This window comes from Mytilus galloprovincialis, chromosome 3 (assembly GCF_965363235.1).
Source record: "Mytilus galloprovincialis chromosome 3, xbMytGall1.hap1.1, whole genome shotgun sequence".
NCBI lineage: Eukaryota > Metazoa > Mollusca > Bivalvia > Mytilida > Mytilidae > Mytilus > Mytilus galloprovincialis.
Genome location: NC_134840.1, coordinates 27,526,661 through 27,544,089, shown reverse-complemented (window position 1 = coordinate 27,544,089; position 17,429 = coordinate 27,526,661). Strand labels below are relative to the sequence as shown.

The 17,429-nt window shown below is 33.5% G+C and overlaps 1 protein-coding gene across 1 annotated transcript in view; it reads right to left on the bottom strand.

The window, feature by feature from the left end:
* Window positions 1-5,929: 5,929 nt before the first annotated feature.
* Window positions 5,930-17,429, bottom strand: part of LOC143067590 (uncharacterized) — a 35,933-nt gene continuing 24,433 nt past the window's right edge. The window contains exons 8-14 of the mRNA XM_076240941.1: window positions 16,948-17,217; window positions 15,973-16,041; window positions 13,780-13,862; window positions 12,646-12,774; window positions 11,639-11,713; window positions 7,916-8,051; window positions 5,930-6,331 (exon numbers count right to left, since the gene is read on the bottom strand). Coding sequence (XP_076097056.1) covers window positions 6,056-6,331; window positions 7,916-8,051; window positions 11,639-11,713; window positions 12,646-12,774; window positions 13,780-13,862; window positions 15,973-16,041; window positions 16,948-17,217 — 1,038 coding nt within the window. The 3' untranslated portion in view covers window positions 5,930-6,055. The remainder of the gene's footprint in view (window positions 6,332-7,915; window positions 8,052-11,638; window positions 11,714-12,645; window positions 12,775-13,779; window positions 13,863-15,972; window positions 16,042-16,947; window positions 17,218-17,429) is intronic.

Here is a 17,429-nt window from a genome sequence, read left to right as displayed (position 1 = left end):
ATTTATTATACATCTCTGTATTGTATCATACACACTTAACAGTAATAACAGATTTAAAAAAAATGTTTTTCGTCCAGAAAACCGTTAAAAAAATAAAAATAAGAAAAAAAATATAAGATGGAATGAAACAAAGTGAAATGCTCCCGATCACATTAAACCAAACGGTAAATAAAAATATATTCAAAAACTATCAGAACTGTTCTTCTTCTAAAAATGAAGTCATTCTTTTTTATAAACAATAGTTTCGGAACAATTGTTGAAAACTTGTGGACAAAGTGTAGTACGATTTATGTTTACGGCGGTTTCAGTAAAATCGTTAAACAGCTCATTTAGATTAACACCTTGCAATGATTCATTAAATGACTGTGTGCTGTTTCCTTGTTGGGTTGTACTTAAATGTTTTGGCTTAAACGTATTGCATGGCAAAGGTCCACTAAATGGCAACGGCGGCGCTTTGTGTTCCTTAGCAGATGTATACAGAGTCTTTTGTCCAACGTTATAAGTAACGGAACTACGTTCTGTGCTCATAAGTGTGGTGCTGGCTGTTGTAATATTCGGTAGAGGAAGAAATGTAGAAGGAGCAATTGCTAAAGTTTTAGAAGGCACTGTACAACTTGAGCTTGGTAAAGCACGAATATTTGATGATGTTTCACCAGCAGTTAAAGCTAAGGCTTTAGAAGGTTCAGTGATGCTTTCTGTTAATGTCTGTCCCATATCTTATCATCATTATCAACCCGCTGATACAAAGAAAGGGATGCTACTGACTTATGTCCAGTTACGGCCATGATCTGTGCATTGTAATATGAGTTTTAAGCTAGAACAGTAGCCCCGGTAGCACGTATTGAATGGTTAGTGTAAATTTAAGACAAGTTGCACTTCTTGCTCAGGTATGACATGAAATTGGCAAACGTTTTTTCGCCCACAGGAATGTTATAATACCATGAAGGGTCCTCTTCCCAAAACTGATCTTTTGGTCTCTGCCATAGTTTGTGACACTCTGGATTTAATTTATTTACATACTTTTCAAAGAAGGACACGGGGCAATACTCAGAACCGGAATTTTCTGGCATTATCCCTGAAGTTTTTTCTTTGTCACTGCGATGGTTTTTTGTCAACTCATCTAAAGTTTTAACAACATATTTAAGCCCCGTCTTCGGATCTTTTTTTTTACAGAAAACGTGGATTTTGTCATTTGTGGCATATTTTCCATTCCCCTTCGACAAAAATACAGGCGAATATCAAACTGAACTTTATTTTGAAGTCCAAATGGAGTATTTGGTGATAAATATATTGAGGTATACATTTTTCTTTCGTCAGCTTCGTCAATACACGGATAATGCTCGACGTCTCTTATTCCCATGCTTTCGCCCTCACCGTTCAACAATTTTCGACACCGTCTAAATAACCATGTTAGTTGGGTCAAAGCATGATAACTTATACTATTTATTGAATGACTAAGGACAATCAATAATAAACTATCTCATGTGGACTTATTTTATTCTTTTAAAGTACTCAAGATGAATGTAGTGAGTCATTATTTAATTAAGAAATGTTGTCATTGCCATAGTTAATGAAGTAGAAAGATATGTCAGTACCTGTATGAAACTCCTAGGTCAAAGTTGCTACTGATATTCCTTTGCGGTTCACCTTTGTAAAACAAACTATCCATAGCAGTCTCTTCCACGTAATCCAGGTTGAGTTTGAGTGTACTATGGTGTCAATCTGTGTTAAATTTCAAAGTTTTTCCTCATGATGTAACACTTCGCCGCCCTGTCACGGCTGGTAATCTACACACGCAGAACATTTGGTTCTGCAATGAAAACCGTGAGAGGATTTTCCGGTTGTGCTTGAGTGGAGTAATTGTCACCGCTTCAAAAGGTATGTACATTTCTAAATCTCAATTTTCTTATTCAACTGATCAAAATATTGAAAATCAGAGAATGCTATACTGTGGTGAATACTTTAACGAGCTTACACGACGTCATAGAACTATGACGTCAGAATATAAACATTTTACGGGAAAATACACGCTTGTGAAACTGAAAATCATAACAAACAAGGAAACGTAAACAAACGATGCTAAAATGGGTTATGTCAGCCATTTTTTGTATACTTATAAGACATAAGTACAGTGGTTATTTAGATTCATTCAAACCTATCTAAATATTGCATTGTATATAGTTTAAGCCTGTCGCTTATTCAGTTTTCTCCGTTCTTTTACGTCAATTTAATAGTGTTTATTTATGTGAACGGCAAATAATGCCTTCACCTAGAGCGCTTTGATCCAAAACAATTGCCGTATTTGTTCTATTGGAATCGAAATAATTCATGGGGGCTTGAATATATCGTGATTTTACCACGGGTTGTCCCTTTATGCCGATAATTTACCCCTCGCTATCGCTCAGGGTAAAATATTTGTCATAAAGGGCCAACCCGTAGTAAAATCACGATATATTTCAGCCCCTCATGAATTATTTCTTAATTCTACGTTATACCCCAGTCCCACTAGGCCACGAACGCACTACGATCTGTGAAAAAACTGCAAATTTTGATTATCGTGGTACGATCGTGTAGGTCGCAATAAGGTCGTACCACGGTCGTGGTGAGGTCTTCGAGATTGTGAAGAGCGTGGCCAACTTTCAACATGTTCAAAACAATCGGGGTGCGGTCGTGGCGAAATTAGATCGTAGTAAAAGCGTAGTGAGAGCGCACTAAGATCGTAGTAGATCGCAAAGGTCGCTGTACAATCGTAGCGAGAGCGTAGCGAAAGCGTGATTCTATTCGGAGATATTGCGCTACGATCTCACAGCGACGTTATCACGACCTTACTACGACCATCACGTTCTCACCGCCACCCAGCTACGCTTCCACTACGACTTTACCACGCTGTTCACGACCATAGTACGATTCTAGCACGCCCTTGCCGTCCTCATCACGCTCTTCTCACGACCTTACTACGTTCACGCTACGACCATCATTTTTATTGTCATTTTCACATAAAATATATAAAAAAGACTCCCTAGATTGTGTTTGTCTGAATGTATTTATCCATTTGCTCTAACGGCTCAACCATGCTTCTCGTTTTTATATAAATTAGACCGTTGGTTTTTCCCGTTTAAATGGTTTAACATTATTATTTATTTTTGGCCCTTTATAGTGTGCTGTTCGGTGTGAGCCAAGGCTCCGTATTGAAGGCCGTACCTTGGCCTATAATGGTTTACTTTTATAGAGTTGTCTCATTGGCACTCATACCACATCTTCCTATATACTAGTATATTGACACATCTGTGTCATCTCTGCTATCGTTCACTAAGATATCTTCATTTGAGCTTTATGGACCAGCAATAGGTTGTAATTTAGGTTTGATTGGTCGTTCCGACATCTCTTGATGACAAGTATTATACTACTTATGTGTATAGTATCAGTTTAATTGAAGTCTGGAGCTGGCATGTCAGTTAACTGGTAGTAGTCTGTTGTTATTTATGTTTTATTGACATTTTGTTTATTTTCTTTAGTCACATCTTCTGACATCAGACTTGGACTTCTTTTGAACTGAATTTCAATGTGCGTATTGTTATGCGTTTACTTTTCTTCATTGGCTAGAGGTATAGGGGAGGGTTGAGATCTCACAAACATGTTTAACCCCACTATTTTTGCGCCTGTCCCAAGTCAGGAGCCCGCTCTGGCCTTTGTTAGTCTTGTACTATTTTTAATTTCAGTTTCTTATGTACTATTTGGAGTTTAGTATGGCGTTCATACTTTGCTCCCTCTGCCTCTACATCAACCCCTACCATCACGCCCATGTGTTCTAGTAGATTTTGGTGGCATGACTGTATTGTTTCCGAGAAATCTCCGTTTTAATCAGAAATAGAAGGAATGGAACTATATTGATATGAAACACGATATTGACGGTATTGCTGAGAACGTAGTAAGATCGCGGTATGAACGTAGTATAAGCGTGGTAAGAACGTGCTATAATCGCAGTAAGATCGTGTTGCAATCGGATAACTCGTGGTATGGTTGTAGTGAGAACGTGAAGAGCGCAGAAAGATCTTTATAAGCGTAGTGAGGTCGCAGAATAAGCGCGGTGAGAACGTGGTTTAATCGTAGCGGGGTCGTTGTAGAAGCGTAGTTAGGACGTAGTAGCATCGTGAAAGCAACGAAAATTAACATTTTCATGCCGCTCATACCACGACCTCACCACGATCTAAATTTATTTTAGATCGCGGTGAGCGTGGTGCGATCGTAGTCTAGTGGGCCTGGGGCTTTAGAGTCAATGTTAATGTAACCATTCGGTTCCAGTACTTAAAATCTTTGAATCGTTTATGAGTGGATTTAACATACCTAAATTAAATTCAAAAATAAGAAAGCAATGAATGAGGTTGTTCAATTTGATATATGCCTATTTGTGCTTCTTTGTTTAATATGTTTGTGTTTCATGTGATTAAGATACTTGTGGTACTTGTACTTTCTGTCATTATTGATTATGATAGTCTCGTATTCTTGTTTTTTTCGTTTTTGCTCATGTGCTTTGTCTATATGCCAATTTATAATTAAGTTTCTTTGTTACATTTATATATATGGAAGTTTTTAACGACCTTGACTGGCTATACAGCCCTTGCACTGTCATTTGTTACATATATGACGAAGCTCTGTACTTATATCCCGTCATTGTGTTATTGTACTATGGTAAATTTGTGTATTCTTGTCTTTAATTATTGCTAATATACTTGGTCTATATGCAATTTTGTGCTTCTTTGTTGCATTTTTTTTTTACTATTTGTTCACTCTATGTTGTCAATATATAATGAAAGATACGAATGTCATACCAGTGAAAGGTTTAGTTAGCTATAATACCAGGTTCATTTTACCATTTTTTACATAAGAAAAATGCCTGTACCAAGTCAGGATTATGACATTTGAAATCCTTCGTTTGATGTGTTTGAGCTTTTGATTTTGCCATTTGATTAGGGACTTTCCGTTTTGAATTTTCCTCGTATTTCAGTATATTTGTGATTTTACTTTTTTCGCATATATGTAATTTTGATGGCATATAAATGCACATTTAAAGTAAAATAGCAATACATTTTATTTTTTTATTTTGTTTATTTAACGCATCAATGTAAAAATATCGGAAATTGATGAGACTGTCATTAAAGTGAGAGGGTTAGCGCTATAGAACCAGGTTTAATCCACCATTTTCTACATTTGAAAATGCCTGTACCAAGTCAGGAATATGACAGTTTTTGTCCATTCGTTTTTGATGCGTTTTGTTATTTGATTTTGCCATGTGATTATGGACTTTCCCAATTGATCTTCCTCTAAGTTCAGTATTTTTGTGATTTTACTTTTTTTTATATCATGCAGACTATGCAAAATAGTCCAACAAAATTAACCATGACTGTATATGCAAGGCAAAATAATCTCCCTAGAAATGGAACATGTCAATGCTAATTCAATTGCGTATTACATACCATAGACTAATAATGCTGACCTAAACACAAACTTTAGCATATACATTTTCAAAAGTTTCAATTCCAATAAGCCAATTGAGCTACGAATAACAGCGCGAAGCCAAATAATTTTCATGGTAATAAGATAAACTAATGATAATAGAACTACAAACCTTATATCATTGAACTTTCTTATCACAAGCTTATGCATTGTTGGAAACAGCAGTTTGTCCTTCCTCCGCAACTTTAACGAGAGGAGACACAAAACTTAATACTGTAACATTTGAGATCGCAGAAAAGAAAAGTGATTTGTAAAAAAAACCTATTGAAGGACTCACCGATAGACTCGTTGTAACTGTATTGTTTAAAGTGTAGTTTGAATGACGTGAATGACTGGCATATACTGACATTGGAATTCGGTAAAACCTTAATATTCACTTCATCACATCGATGTTAGATATAATATTACAAAAATTCTAGCATCTTTAATAAGTTTGATTATAACAATTATAACAATGTTTCTGAACAACCATCAAAAAGGCTTATATAATCAATTGTCATTTTTAATAATTATATTTTATACCATATTTGGTTTATAATAATCAGACTCTAACAAAATATACTTCATAACAGACAGTGTTTTGGACAAATTTGCCTTGTCTTAAGTTGACTGCTGCAGGATTTCTGTGGTACCAAAATATTCTAAAGCCTTCGCTGTATATGTCCCTAAGCGTTCTCAATTGTTCCAACGATGCTGATTCGGTATGAAATTCTATTAACATCTGTCTTACATTGGCTAGAGCTCCGGTTTTAATAATATTTGGAAAAGATTGCCATTCCATCGCCTCTACATCCATTTTCAGAATGTCAACTCTTCGCTGAAAAATAGAATCAATGCACAAAAGAAACCCAGTTAAATTGTCTATTTTGGTTGAGAAATTACACGAAGATATCATTAAAAAAAATCAAAAATGTATTAGATAAGGCTATAGTAGTTTTCAATCGAGTGAGGGGAGAACAATCAAGAAAACAAACACAACTATATTAAGCACATGTATTCCAAAATGATAGTGACCAGGTACATCGACAAAGTATAGCATCTCCTCCTCCAATGCATGCATCAACAGCCTCTCGAATCCACCAGTCTCTCATTTAAAGACTTCTCAATTCAAAAGTCCGAAAGCAGAAGTTCGAAATATCTTTCAATTGTTCTTAAGATGTCTGCAGTATAACACAGACACAAAGCACAAAGTACAAATCTTTAAGAAAGTAGAGTCAGAATGTGTTTGCTACAACTGGGTAAACTACATTATGATCCAGAGGCGTTTGATTGTCTATCTGGGTGTAAGAATCTGATTAAATCCTATGCTCGCAGGGAGTGTACCACACTCTCTATGTATGCATGAATTACACTTTTCTAAATCTCCTTTAGGGTTCAGTAATTGACCTGCTTTGAGGGGAAATAAATGCCCCTATCTCAAATACTGTTTTTTATTGGAATAAAATTGAGAATGGAAATGGGGAATGTGTCAAAGAGACAACAACCCGACCAAATAAAAAACATCAGCAGAGGGTCACCAACAGGTCTTCAATGTAGCGAGAAATTCCCGCACCCGGAGGCGTCCTTCAGCTGGCCCCTAAACAAATATATACTAGTCCAGTGATAATGAACGCCATACTAATTTCCAAATTGTACACAAGAAACTAAAATTTAAATAATACAAGACTAACAAAGGCCAGAGGCTCCTGACTTGGGACAGGCGCAAAAATGCGGCGGGGTTAAACATGTTTGTGAGATCTCAACCCTCCCCCTATACCTCTAACCAATGTAGAAAAGTAAACGATGCAAAGACCTTATCAGTGACTCAATATTAACGCCAAAATATGCAATCTTTAATGACTTGACAACAGTATCGTAATTATATCCCTTCTTAATAAGTCTATTCAAAGGTTTTGTAAGTTTCTGAGGTGAATACTCAAGTATACATTTCCCACCGTTCATCCAGGTCAATCCTCTTTTTATGGCATAACTTTTAATAATTATTTTAAATTTGTACTCTTCGTCGATATGTATGGAATATTTTATATCGAACTTTAAGCGAACGGCAAATAATAATAGATATCACTATGATAATTATTTAAAATTACACAATTACGAGGTAAAATGAAAGGGGTTGTCTCAAATGTGAATTTTACGGCGCACTTTATTCATAATGTATTTTTGTGCAATTCTCACCTTTCAAATGATACATATTGCAAATTTGACTACTTCTGGTACTTTTGAGCTATGTTTCGTGGTTTATTGTATGGATAAAGCTACGTGTTTTCACTTATTTATAGCAACCGTAGGAGTAAACCCTCTGTTAAACGTTTCAAATGCGACTTGAACTAATTCGTATCAGTGTGGTTTCCTTATTTTACTACATTTATTTTAGATAATATTACAAGATACGTCTACTTACAAAAGAATGGTTCAAATTATGTAATATATCTTCTAATGTGGAAACATTCCATGTTCCTTTTTTCGATGTTTTATCGCTTATTCCCAGGTTATGGAACCATATATGGTCTCCACGTCTAAAGTCAGACCTCTTCATACTAAATTGAAATAAAATATGTATAATAGTTTAGCAGAGTATTTATGTAAAAACAGCATAACAAAAAGTAAGAAATATATTTTCATTTCGTGTTGATATTTTCATTTATTGATTTGAGAATCATACTGTTAAATTTCACGTTTTAATACAGTTATATACAGTAAATTTGTAAATTTGTAAGGTTCAGTCCCTAAAGTTAAACTTTAAGGTACCCTCTGTAACTGTCGAGACGAATAACCGTAACGGAGGTTTCTAATTAAATATACTATCATGTGTTTTTTGTTTTATACCTTCCCACTTAAATTTTGTTTTAAATACGTTGGATGAACGAATTCATAACTGTCAAAATTGCACCTCTTGATTGCGAAAAGACATTCACTGAACCTATTTAATTGACAATTAATAATAAAAGATGTATTTTTCGCAGCTATGACCTAACAATTTTGATTTAATGTGTTTAACGACATTATTGTTTATGTTTTTTTATAGGTTTAGTCAAACAAGATTCAATAGAATTATTTTCTCTGATGTCATATAGTTAAGATGGGCCTTTTTAAGCTTTCATATTTCGTTATTGTATTTAAATGAATGAATGAATGAACGAATGAACTTTATTCTCACAAAACAACATTTCTCATTGTTAAAGGCCGTACGGTGACCTATAGTTGTTAATGTCTGTGTCATTTTGGTCTTTTGTGGATAGTTGTCTCATTGGCAATCATACCACATCTTCTTTTTTATATGTCATAGTTACAGAGAAAATGTATATCTACAATTACATGTATATATAAACATGCACATGTGTGAACAATCATTACTTAACTTGGAGGACTGTATTATTTTTATTTCAGATTGTAATAGATAAATTGACGTAAGAAAACAATATATTAAGAAATATTATTGGCAATACTCATATCAAATTTTAAACTTATTCATTTGTTATCAATTCACAATGTGAAACAAATTAATAAGCTATTAGGTAAATTTTTGTTTAATATTGAAAAAAATCGTAATTTGTAGTTGTATTCCTTATTTATCATGTGAATTTATTGTTATTCTCCGCCAAACGTGTATTGTGTATAGTTATTGTTTTATATATTACACTGGTGCATTAAAAAATTAATTGTAAAAATGTATACTATATAAGCTGTATTGCATCTGAACAAAGTATTATTATTATTATTATTATTAAACTTGCATAGTTTTTTAAATGATATATGTAATTGAAGTTTTACAGCAATATTCCGGTAAAAAATTCTTTCTCTCTACATCCAAAGATTTACAAGTCATTATGTAATGATATTCGTCACCGATATCACTTGAGTCGCGTAGATGACAAAGTATGTCTTAAAAATTCTGTAACATAGCCATTTAGGTAAGCTTTTAGGAAAAGCAAAACCCCAAATTTATCTGTGACAAACATAATTGTGTAAACAGATCTTTAAGTTCTTGTTCCACCAATTTTGATAGCCATTTGTCAGCAAACTTCATATTCCAAATATTAGACATTTAATAATATCTAAATCATTTTTATACAAATCAATCATGTACTTTCAAAATAAGTAAATGGTTGATTTAAGTTCAGGCAACCTTAGACCATTGCCTATCATTTGTACCTAGTATGGACAAAAGCTTTGGTGTAAGGAGTTTTTGGAAATTCAATTATATGTCGAAGGTTCTTAATACCCAAACTTTGGACCTCAGCTGTAGAAGCTCCGTAACATTACTGACATATGTCTTTAGGTCTAGACATCCTTCAACCATTGCCTATCAATTTTATCTAGTGTTAACATAAGTTTTGCCGTTTGTATTTTTCTAAGCATTAAAGTTGAAAGGAATGTGCTTCCATGCCTAAACTCTTAGTCTAGAAGTTACGCAACTTTTCCACCTGTGTCTCTGTGTCCAATTGGAAATTGCCTATCACTTGTATCTAGTGTGAACAAAAGCTTTGCCGTGGGAACTTTTTTTATGAATTAAAGAAAGAAGGGGCTTGGGTCACCATACCCCAACATTGGACCTCAGTTGTAAACGATCCGTAATTTTACCCACTTAGGTCTTTCTGTCTATGTAATCTAAGACAATTACTTATCAATTGAACCTAGCGTGACAAATGCTTTGCCGTTGGGATTTTTTTTTATGAATTCAAGAAAGGAGGTCCATTACTTTGGACCTTAGTTGTAGAAATTCCATAAACTTTACCCACCTGGGTCTTTGGGTGCAGAAAAACTTGAAAATTGACTATCAATAGTGCCTAGTGTTGACAAATGCTTGGCCGTAGGGAGTTTTTTTTTATGAATTTCAAAAGGGAAGGGGATAAATCACTATACCCAAATGTGGAGTTCAGTTGTAGACGATCCGTAACTATCCCTACCTGGAATTATGGGTATAGGCAACCTTAGGCAATTGCCTATCATTTTTACCTTGTGTGGGATAAAGATTTGCTGTTTCGACTTTTTTATGAATTAAAGAAGGAAGGAGATTTGGTCAGCCTACCCAAACATTGGACCTCAGTTGTAGACGATCCATTACTAACCCACCTGGGTCTTTCTGTCCAGGTAATCTTAGGAAATTGCCTATTTGTTCCTAGTGTACACTATAGTTTGCCGAAATGATTTTTTTATGAATTTAAGAAGGGGGTTGATTACCATACCCCAACTGTGTACATCATGTATAAAAGTTCCTTACCTTTACCCACCTAGGTCTTTATGTCCAGGCAACTTTAGGCAATTGCTTATCATTTGTACCTAGTGTGAACTTTTTTTTAATAAAAGAGGGAAGGGGGTAGGGTCACAATACCTCAATTTTAGACTTAAGTTGTAGAAGATCCATAACTTTACCTGTAATGGGTCTATGGATCCAGACAATCTTTGACTATTGCATATCATTTGTTCTTAGAGTGGACAAAAGCGCTTTGCCGTAGGGACTTTTTATGAACTAAAGAGGAAGTGAGTTGGGTCACCATACACCCCCCACCAACTATTGACCTCCGTTAAAAAGTTTACCTACTTGGGTCTTTTGGTCTAGGTAATCTTAGCCCATTGCCTATCATTTGTGACTCTTGGAAATTTTTTAGATAATTTTCCCAAAAAAAATATTGTCGTTTAAATTAACCAAACAGAAAATCTAACAAAATATTTTCTACGTTCCAAGATCAGTCGTTTTTTTTTTATCTTTAAGATTAAATTGTATCGTTACACTAGTTTATTATGAACTATTATAATTATTAATTGTTTCATTATTATAAAGACAACAAATCCATTTCTAATCAGAGAACGCTAAACAGAGAACGGATTAGTTAAAAGAAATCTTAGATGCCCGGCTTTAAAAAAGTTGTATTAAATACACGAGTATCAACTATGTCTGTGCTAAAATGAATTCCATTTCGTCTGCCCACTGGAAATGATTGTCATCAGGTTTCAAAGGATGTTTTTACGTTATTGCAAGTGTTCGGTATTTAGGCATGATCAGGTTGGCGCGTTTTCTAATTGTTCGCTGGCTTATGTTGCTAGCTTAAAGCATCAAAATGTTCGCTGGCTTATTGTTTGCTAGTTTGAGTCTGGTTATAAAATGCAATGTATAGTTCTTTACCTCGGATCAAATGAGTGGACGTCACATCCGTATGTTTCCACCAAAACATCATCAAAACTAAAGTCCCAGTTTATGCTTAAAGATAATATAACATTGTAGTTCTTTTTCTTATTATGTTTCAATGGATAATGTCGATGTACTATTCGAGATGAAATACTGATTTGTCTTGTCTGTCCTGCCGTTTGTTCGTCATAAGTCGACATATTTTTTGTTATATATTTTTTTAGCTTATCCATCTATGATGGAATCTTTATACTGTATTAAGGACTGGTATTATTGCACTATGCTACCGATGTTCTGAAATACTGTGAAGCCACTTCCTGAACGGCAGTGGCAAAAAACCAACAGCAGTGTTAACCATCAAGCCACTCCTAACGAGGTGATTGTATCGACCTATTGGTGAAAAATACTGAGCACCCTTTTTGACCCTGTGACAGTTTACCCCATTTAGGAATTTCTCACGCGACAATTGTTGCGAATCAATGGTAGTAAATACTGTATTGTAAATTTTTACGTGACCTATATACATATATATAGTGGTAATATATACCAACCAGTCACTTCCTGAATTGAATTCTATTAAACTATTGATAGTAAATACCAACTAAAGACTGTGAGATGTACATCCCTGGATTAACGTTTTTCAGAAATGTTACCTTCTATTTACAGCCAAAGATGATTGGAGTAATTAGTATTGCTGAGGCTAACTTAAAATGAACTAAGTGCTTGCTAACTTAGCAAAACATTGAGTGCAATTTCATGTTTGAATTTTAATGTTAAGTACTAAACAAAATGCATATTTTTGTATGTAGCCCAGTTTAGGATACTTCAATGCATAGTGTGAGGCAGATTGATATAATTATACTATCACGATGTTAAAAATTGTTTTAGATGATATAACGAAAAATATTCTTTCAGAATAAATAATTGTTTTGTTTAGTGATCTGTGCAGAAAGGAAATAACAATAAATGGTGTTTGAAAACATAATGAGTTGAGAAAAACTTACCCGAATGAATAAGCCAAACATGGAAAGGCCGGTTTGTACAGTTTATCATGACAAACATTCCATCCACCATCGGTCATGTGACCTAACCGTATCACTTCTTTACAATGAATCTGTGTCGATGTCAAATATCTATACAGCGCAAATATGATGAAGTATGCGATTAGGTATTACCTTACTTGTTCAATGTGTTTGTGAGGAAAAAACAAACTTAATTTAATGTCAAGTATCTCGTTACATTTTTTTTTCTAAGTTGAGACCTTACTGTGCTGAAGATTGATTCAAGTTATGCAGTTTTCCAACATGTATTGTTATCTTTTTATATATCTGTTTTTTCTATGTCTATGTCTATGTCTACGTTTATTTGATTATCTAATTTATTTTAGTAAGTTAATGGTAGAGCCATTGTGTACACTCTCATTGTTAGATAACCGTTTATGATTCGCTTTTTAATCTTACAGACGATTTCCTGAATTTTTAGCCGCAGGTTTATAACGCTATGCTTGAAAAATGTAATCTGATACATATCTCATATCTATTGTAAGTGAGGCGGACGAATCCAAAAAGATATTCAAACTCGTAAGTAGATCACAAACTAATGGACAACCTTCAAGTTCGATGCATTCCCGTCAAAAACTTTGGTTTTAATGAACATCATTCTTGCGTTTAGGGAGCATCATCCCTTTCGTTCTCATGTTGAGCATGGTTTGAAAGATATGATGCTATATTGCACGAAGTATTCGGCAAATTAAATTCCTATAATTGACAACCAGCACTGCTGTAATAAGGGAATTGTGATTAAGTACCTACGGAACAAACATTATTTCTAGTATATCTCATGAAAAAAATAATCTCAGACATAGTTCTAATTTGGACACTGAGTCACTTTCTGATCTAGAGTTATGCCTTTTATAACTTTGAAAATAGCTACTTTTTCCCGTACTAGCAGTGAGACCAAATGCTTTAAAATAAAATTACTTTCGCGTATTTCAAGTAAGCTTGACCGGGGCATTCGTGTCCTCAGACACAATTTTCTTTTTTTTAAACTGTCTTTCGAGAATAACAAAATAAAAAGAGGTTGCAAGAAATAATTGCCACTCAACTCTACAAACGTTAAAATATTTCGTTATAATTTACCTTACGTATAGCGCATACCGCTGTTCTGGTGGAAATTTTACGATCTCCATGTCCTCTGGTATTCGTAATTGTCCACGATCTGCCTAATATTGTGATAATATGAGAAAAAGAGGAATCAAGTGAACATAAGGAATAGATAAAGGGAATATAAAACATAAGTCAAAATATAGATAAACATGCACAGCAATATCATATTAGAATTTTAATTCGAATTTCAAATTATAAGTGTAACTACCTTAGAAATATCTGCAGTATGTTAATCCTCACGGGAAACTTCAAATGCTTTGGAAACACATTATAAATTTTACCAGTTATCTTGCTATGGACTATTCAAATGCTTTTGAACATTTTTCCAAAAAATGATGCTTAACTTATCAGTGTTAAACAGAAAGAAAGAAAGGTTTAAATAGATGGCGACTTCTACATTGGTTTTGTAAATAATACATTTATAAATATTCCTTGGTAATTTACAGTATTTTATTTTTTATTTCAAGGAAGATTTTGAGTAGCTCGAAGATTCTTTATGTGATCGATTGAAGATTTGTTTTTAGATTGGTTCTTTTTAAAATCACGCGACTGTCTTCTTTTATTTTGTCTTGGAATTGTCTGTTCTTATTTGACATCATTTAAGATTGGCCTGTTATCATCATTTTACAGCAGCTTGCACAGTGTTTGTCTTTTTAATATTCAGATATCACGAACATTACTCTTGCTCTTAAGACAAATATTCGATACATTTACAAAAACAGACCCTTCCTAACCTTTAATTAACATAAAAGTGAAAATATTCTAGAAATAACTTTAAATTATTGTACAAGTTATAAGTGAATTTTAGTCAAATTTTGTTTTGTACAAGCACTTTTTGTACAAATTGTAATCAAAACACAATTTATAATTCGTACCATTTTTTTGGTACAAATTATAATTTTTTACGAATAAAAAGTCAAATCACAAAAATACCAAACGCCGAGGAAAATTCAAAATGGAAAGTCCCAAATCAAATTGCAAATCAAAAGCTCAAACACAACAAATGAATGGGCTACAACTCTCATATTCCTGACTTGGTACATGCATTTTCTTATGTAGAAAATGTTGGATTAAAATTGTTTTCATATCTAACTAAACCTCTCACTTGTAAGACATTATTCCATTATAATGACAACTATGTGTGAACAAAACAAGCAGACATAATAGGTAAAAAAGACAAAAATTGGGTTACAGCAGCCAACATTGTGTTATTATCTTTATCCCTATAAAACAATTAAATATGGAACAAATAAACTTATCATAGATACCAAGATTGAAATTTGGTATTTGCGCCAGACGCGCGTTTCGTCTACAGAAGACTCAAAGAAACACAAGATGGCATATAGACAAAACACATTAGTGAAAATGAAAGACAAGAATACAAGAATTTACCATAGCACAATAACACAAATAACGGGGTAACAAAATCACAAAAAGGCATACACATAAAACACAGTAGCAAATATAAAAACAAAATAATACAAAAATTTACCAAAGCACAATGCCGCAATGACGGGAAGTATAAGTACAGAACCAGGCAAAGTAGATATCACAAAAAAAACCCGACTAAAAAGTAAAAGTATTTTTCATAAAGACAAATAAATGAATACTATAACAAAGTATTAAGATTATGAACATTGTCAGTACCCAGTATCTTTACTTCAAGACCACCGTGTATTTTTTGTGAAATTGATACGGAATAGTTAACAACAAGGTTTTGGTACATGCACTTTCCGATGTAACTTTTTAGAAAAAGGACGAGACGTTATTTGAAATACCCCTGGCTCATCAATATTCGACTCAGACTCTGGGGGGAGAGAAAAAGAACGGTGCTGACTTTTGTCAAATTATCTATTTTTTAATAATTAATAATTATAGAATTACAGAGTTTTTTATTCCATACTTTTACACAAACTTATAATTTTTTCGAAATTGCAATTTTCTCTGTTTGTTTGTCTTGTTGGTACCTTAATTTGTCTTTTTTTAATAAATGTCCGAAATTTGAACATAAAAAAAACTACTGTGTCGGCTACGACATGTTATTAAATCTTGCGTTAAACTATTCTACTCTGTAACTTCTTATTATGCTGTTACATTTATGTTTAATTCAGAGGTCAGTAAGCATGCTTGTAGCTATTTAAACTTATCATCGGATGTTGTACTTACTATTATTTGCTGCATACTATACTCCTTATTGAGACCTGTCTTTAGTAAACCTCTACATACATTGTAAACCTAATAAATTAATGGATTTGCCATAATTTTATGAAACCTCAATTTCTATGATACAAATGCATTTCTAGAATGACAAAACAAAACAAGCTATAGATAATTCTTTGAAAAAATGATTGTTTGATTCTACAAAAATGAAGTAAACTGTGAAATTGTTGATCGAGTTGTTTCTTCACACCAAAATACTTATATCATTTGATACTTTTTGTAGTTGGATATATTAGAATGCAATCAACAACAGTTTTTGAAATAATTTTTATAAAATTCGCCGAATAAGTTAAGAACGCGAAGTCAATAAACACTCTAAAAATCAAAATCTACAGAAATCAGAGCAGAACAGCATAAATATTCTTAGGTCAACATTACTTTGAGAGTTACAACCTAAGTGCCGCTAAAATTACATAAATTTTGAATTTTGAATTTTAAACCTTTGCCAAACCTAAATAAATGAATACCAGCCAGATGTTACCTTCAAGGCGGGAATTTCACTACCAAAACAATTTGTAGTAAACTAGCAATGTAATATTATATTATAATATACCGACATTTGTTAGTGCTTATGACAACTAGTAACTTCTATCTGGTATGCTTAAGAAGAATATTTTGAAAAGCCGAATACATAATCATATAAAAGTATTACAATTTCAACCTCAAATGGACAGACACAATTGTCTTTACCTTTTGTCTGTGAGATGATTTACAAACTCACAGCACTGACTTCATTTCAAAACTGATTATTTACAATGAAAATGTATCACCAATGATTCTTTTAATAGGTTGATGTAGACGTACGAACAAATAAAATGACAAAGATAACTATGTATACCCGCTTCAGTTAGGGTGGTGATAGGTTTGTATAAGATTTAAAAATAGAAAGGAGAGATACAAATGGTTGTCGTTTCAACATACCATATCTAGATAGACACAGCTTGTTCTGTTCTTGTTGTTCGGAAGAATACCGGACCATTCTGGTCTCGACCAGTATATTCTAAACCCTGCTTCAAACAGCTTTCTCAAGTGTTTTAGTGCTGACAAATACTTGATTCCAGATTTAGGATCTCCATAACTAATCCGAATAGATAGCTGTTGTATTTCATTGAGCATACCACTTTTTATCACCTGCTCCACAATTCTCTCAGTAAGGTTGCCAACATCAATAATTAGTATACCCTGGCCATTCTATCAAGAGTGAAATAAGCATGTACATTTAACAGTTAAGCATATAAACATCCGATAAATACTGAACAGACAAAGGGATATAATATTTTTTGAAACATTTTGAAAAAAAACATCATTATTTTTTAAGTATGCCAATGTCTTTCTGTTTTCTAATGACGTTTCTATGTGTAAATCCCATTATATAAACTGCTTAATAAAGGAATTAGGTAATG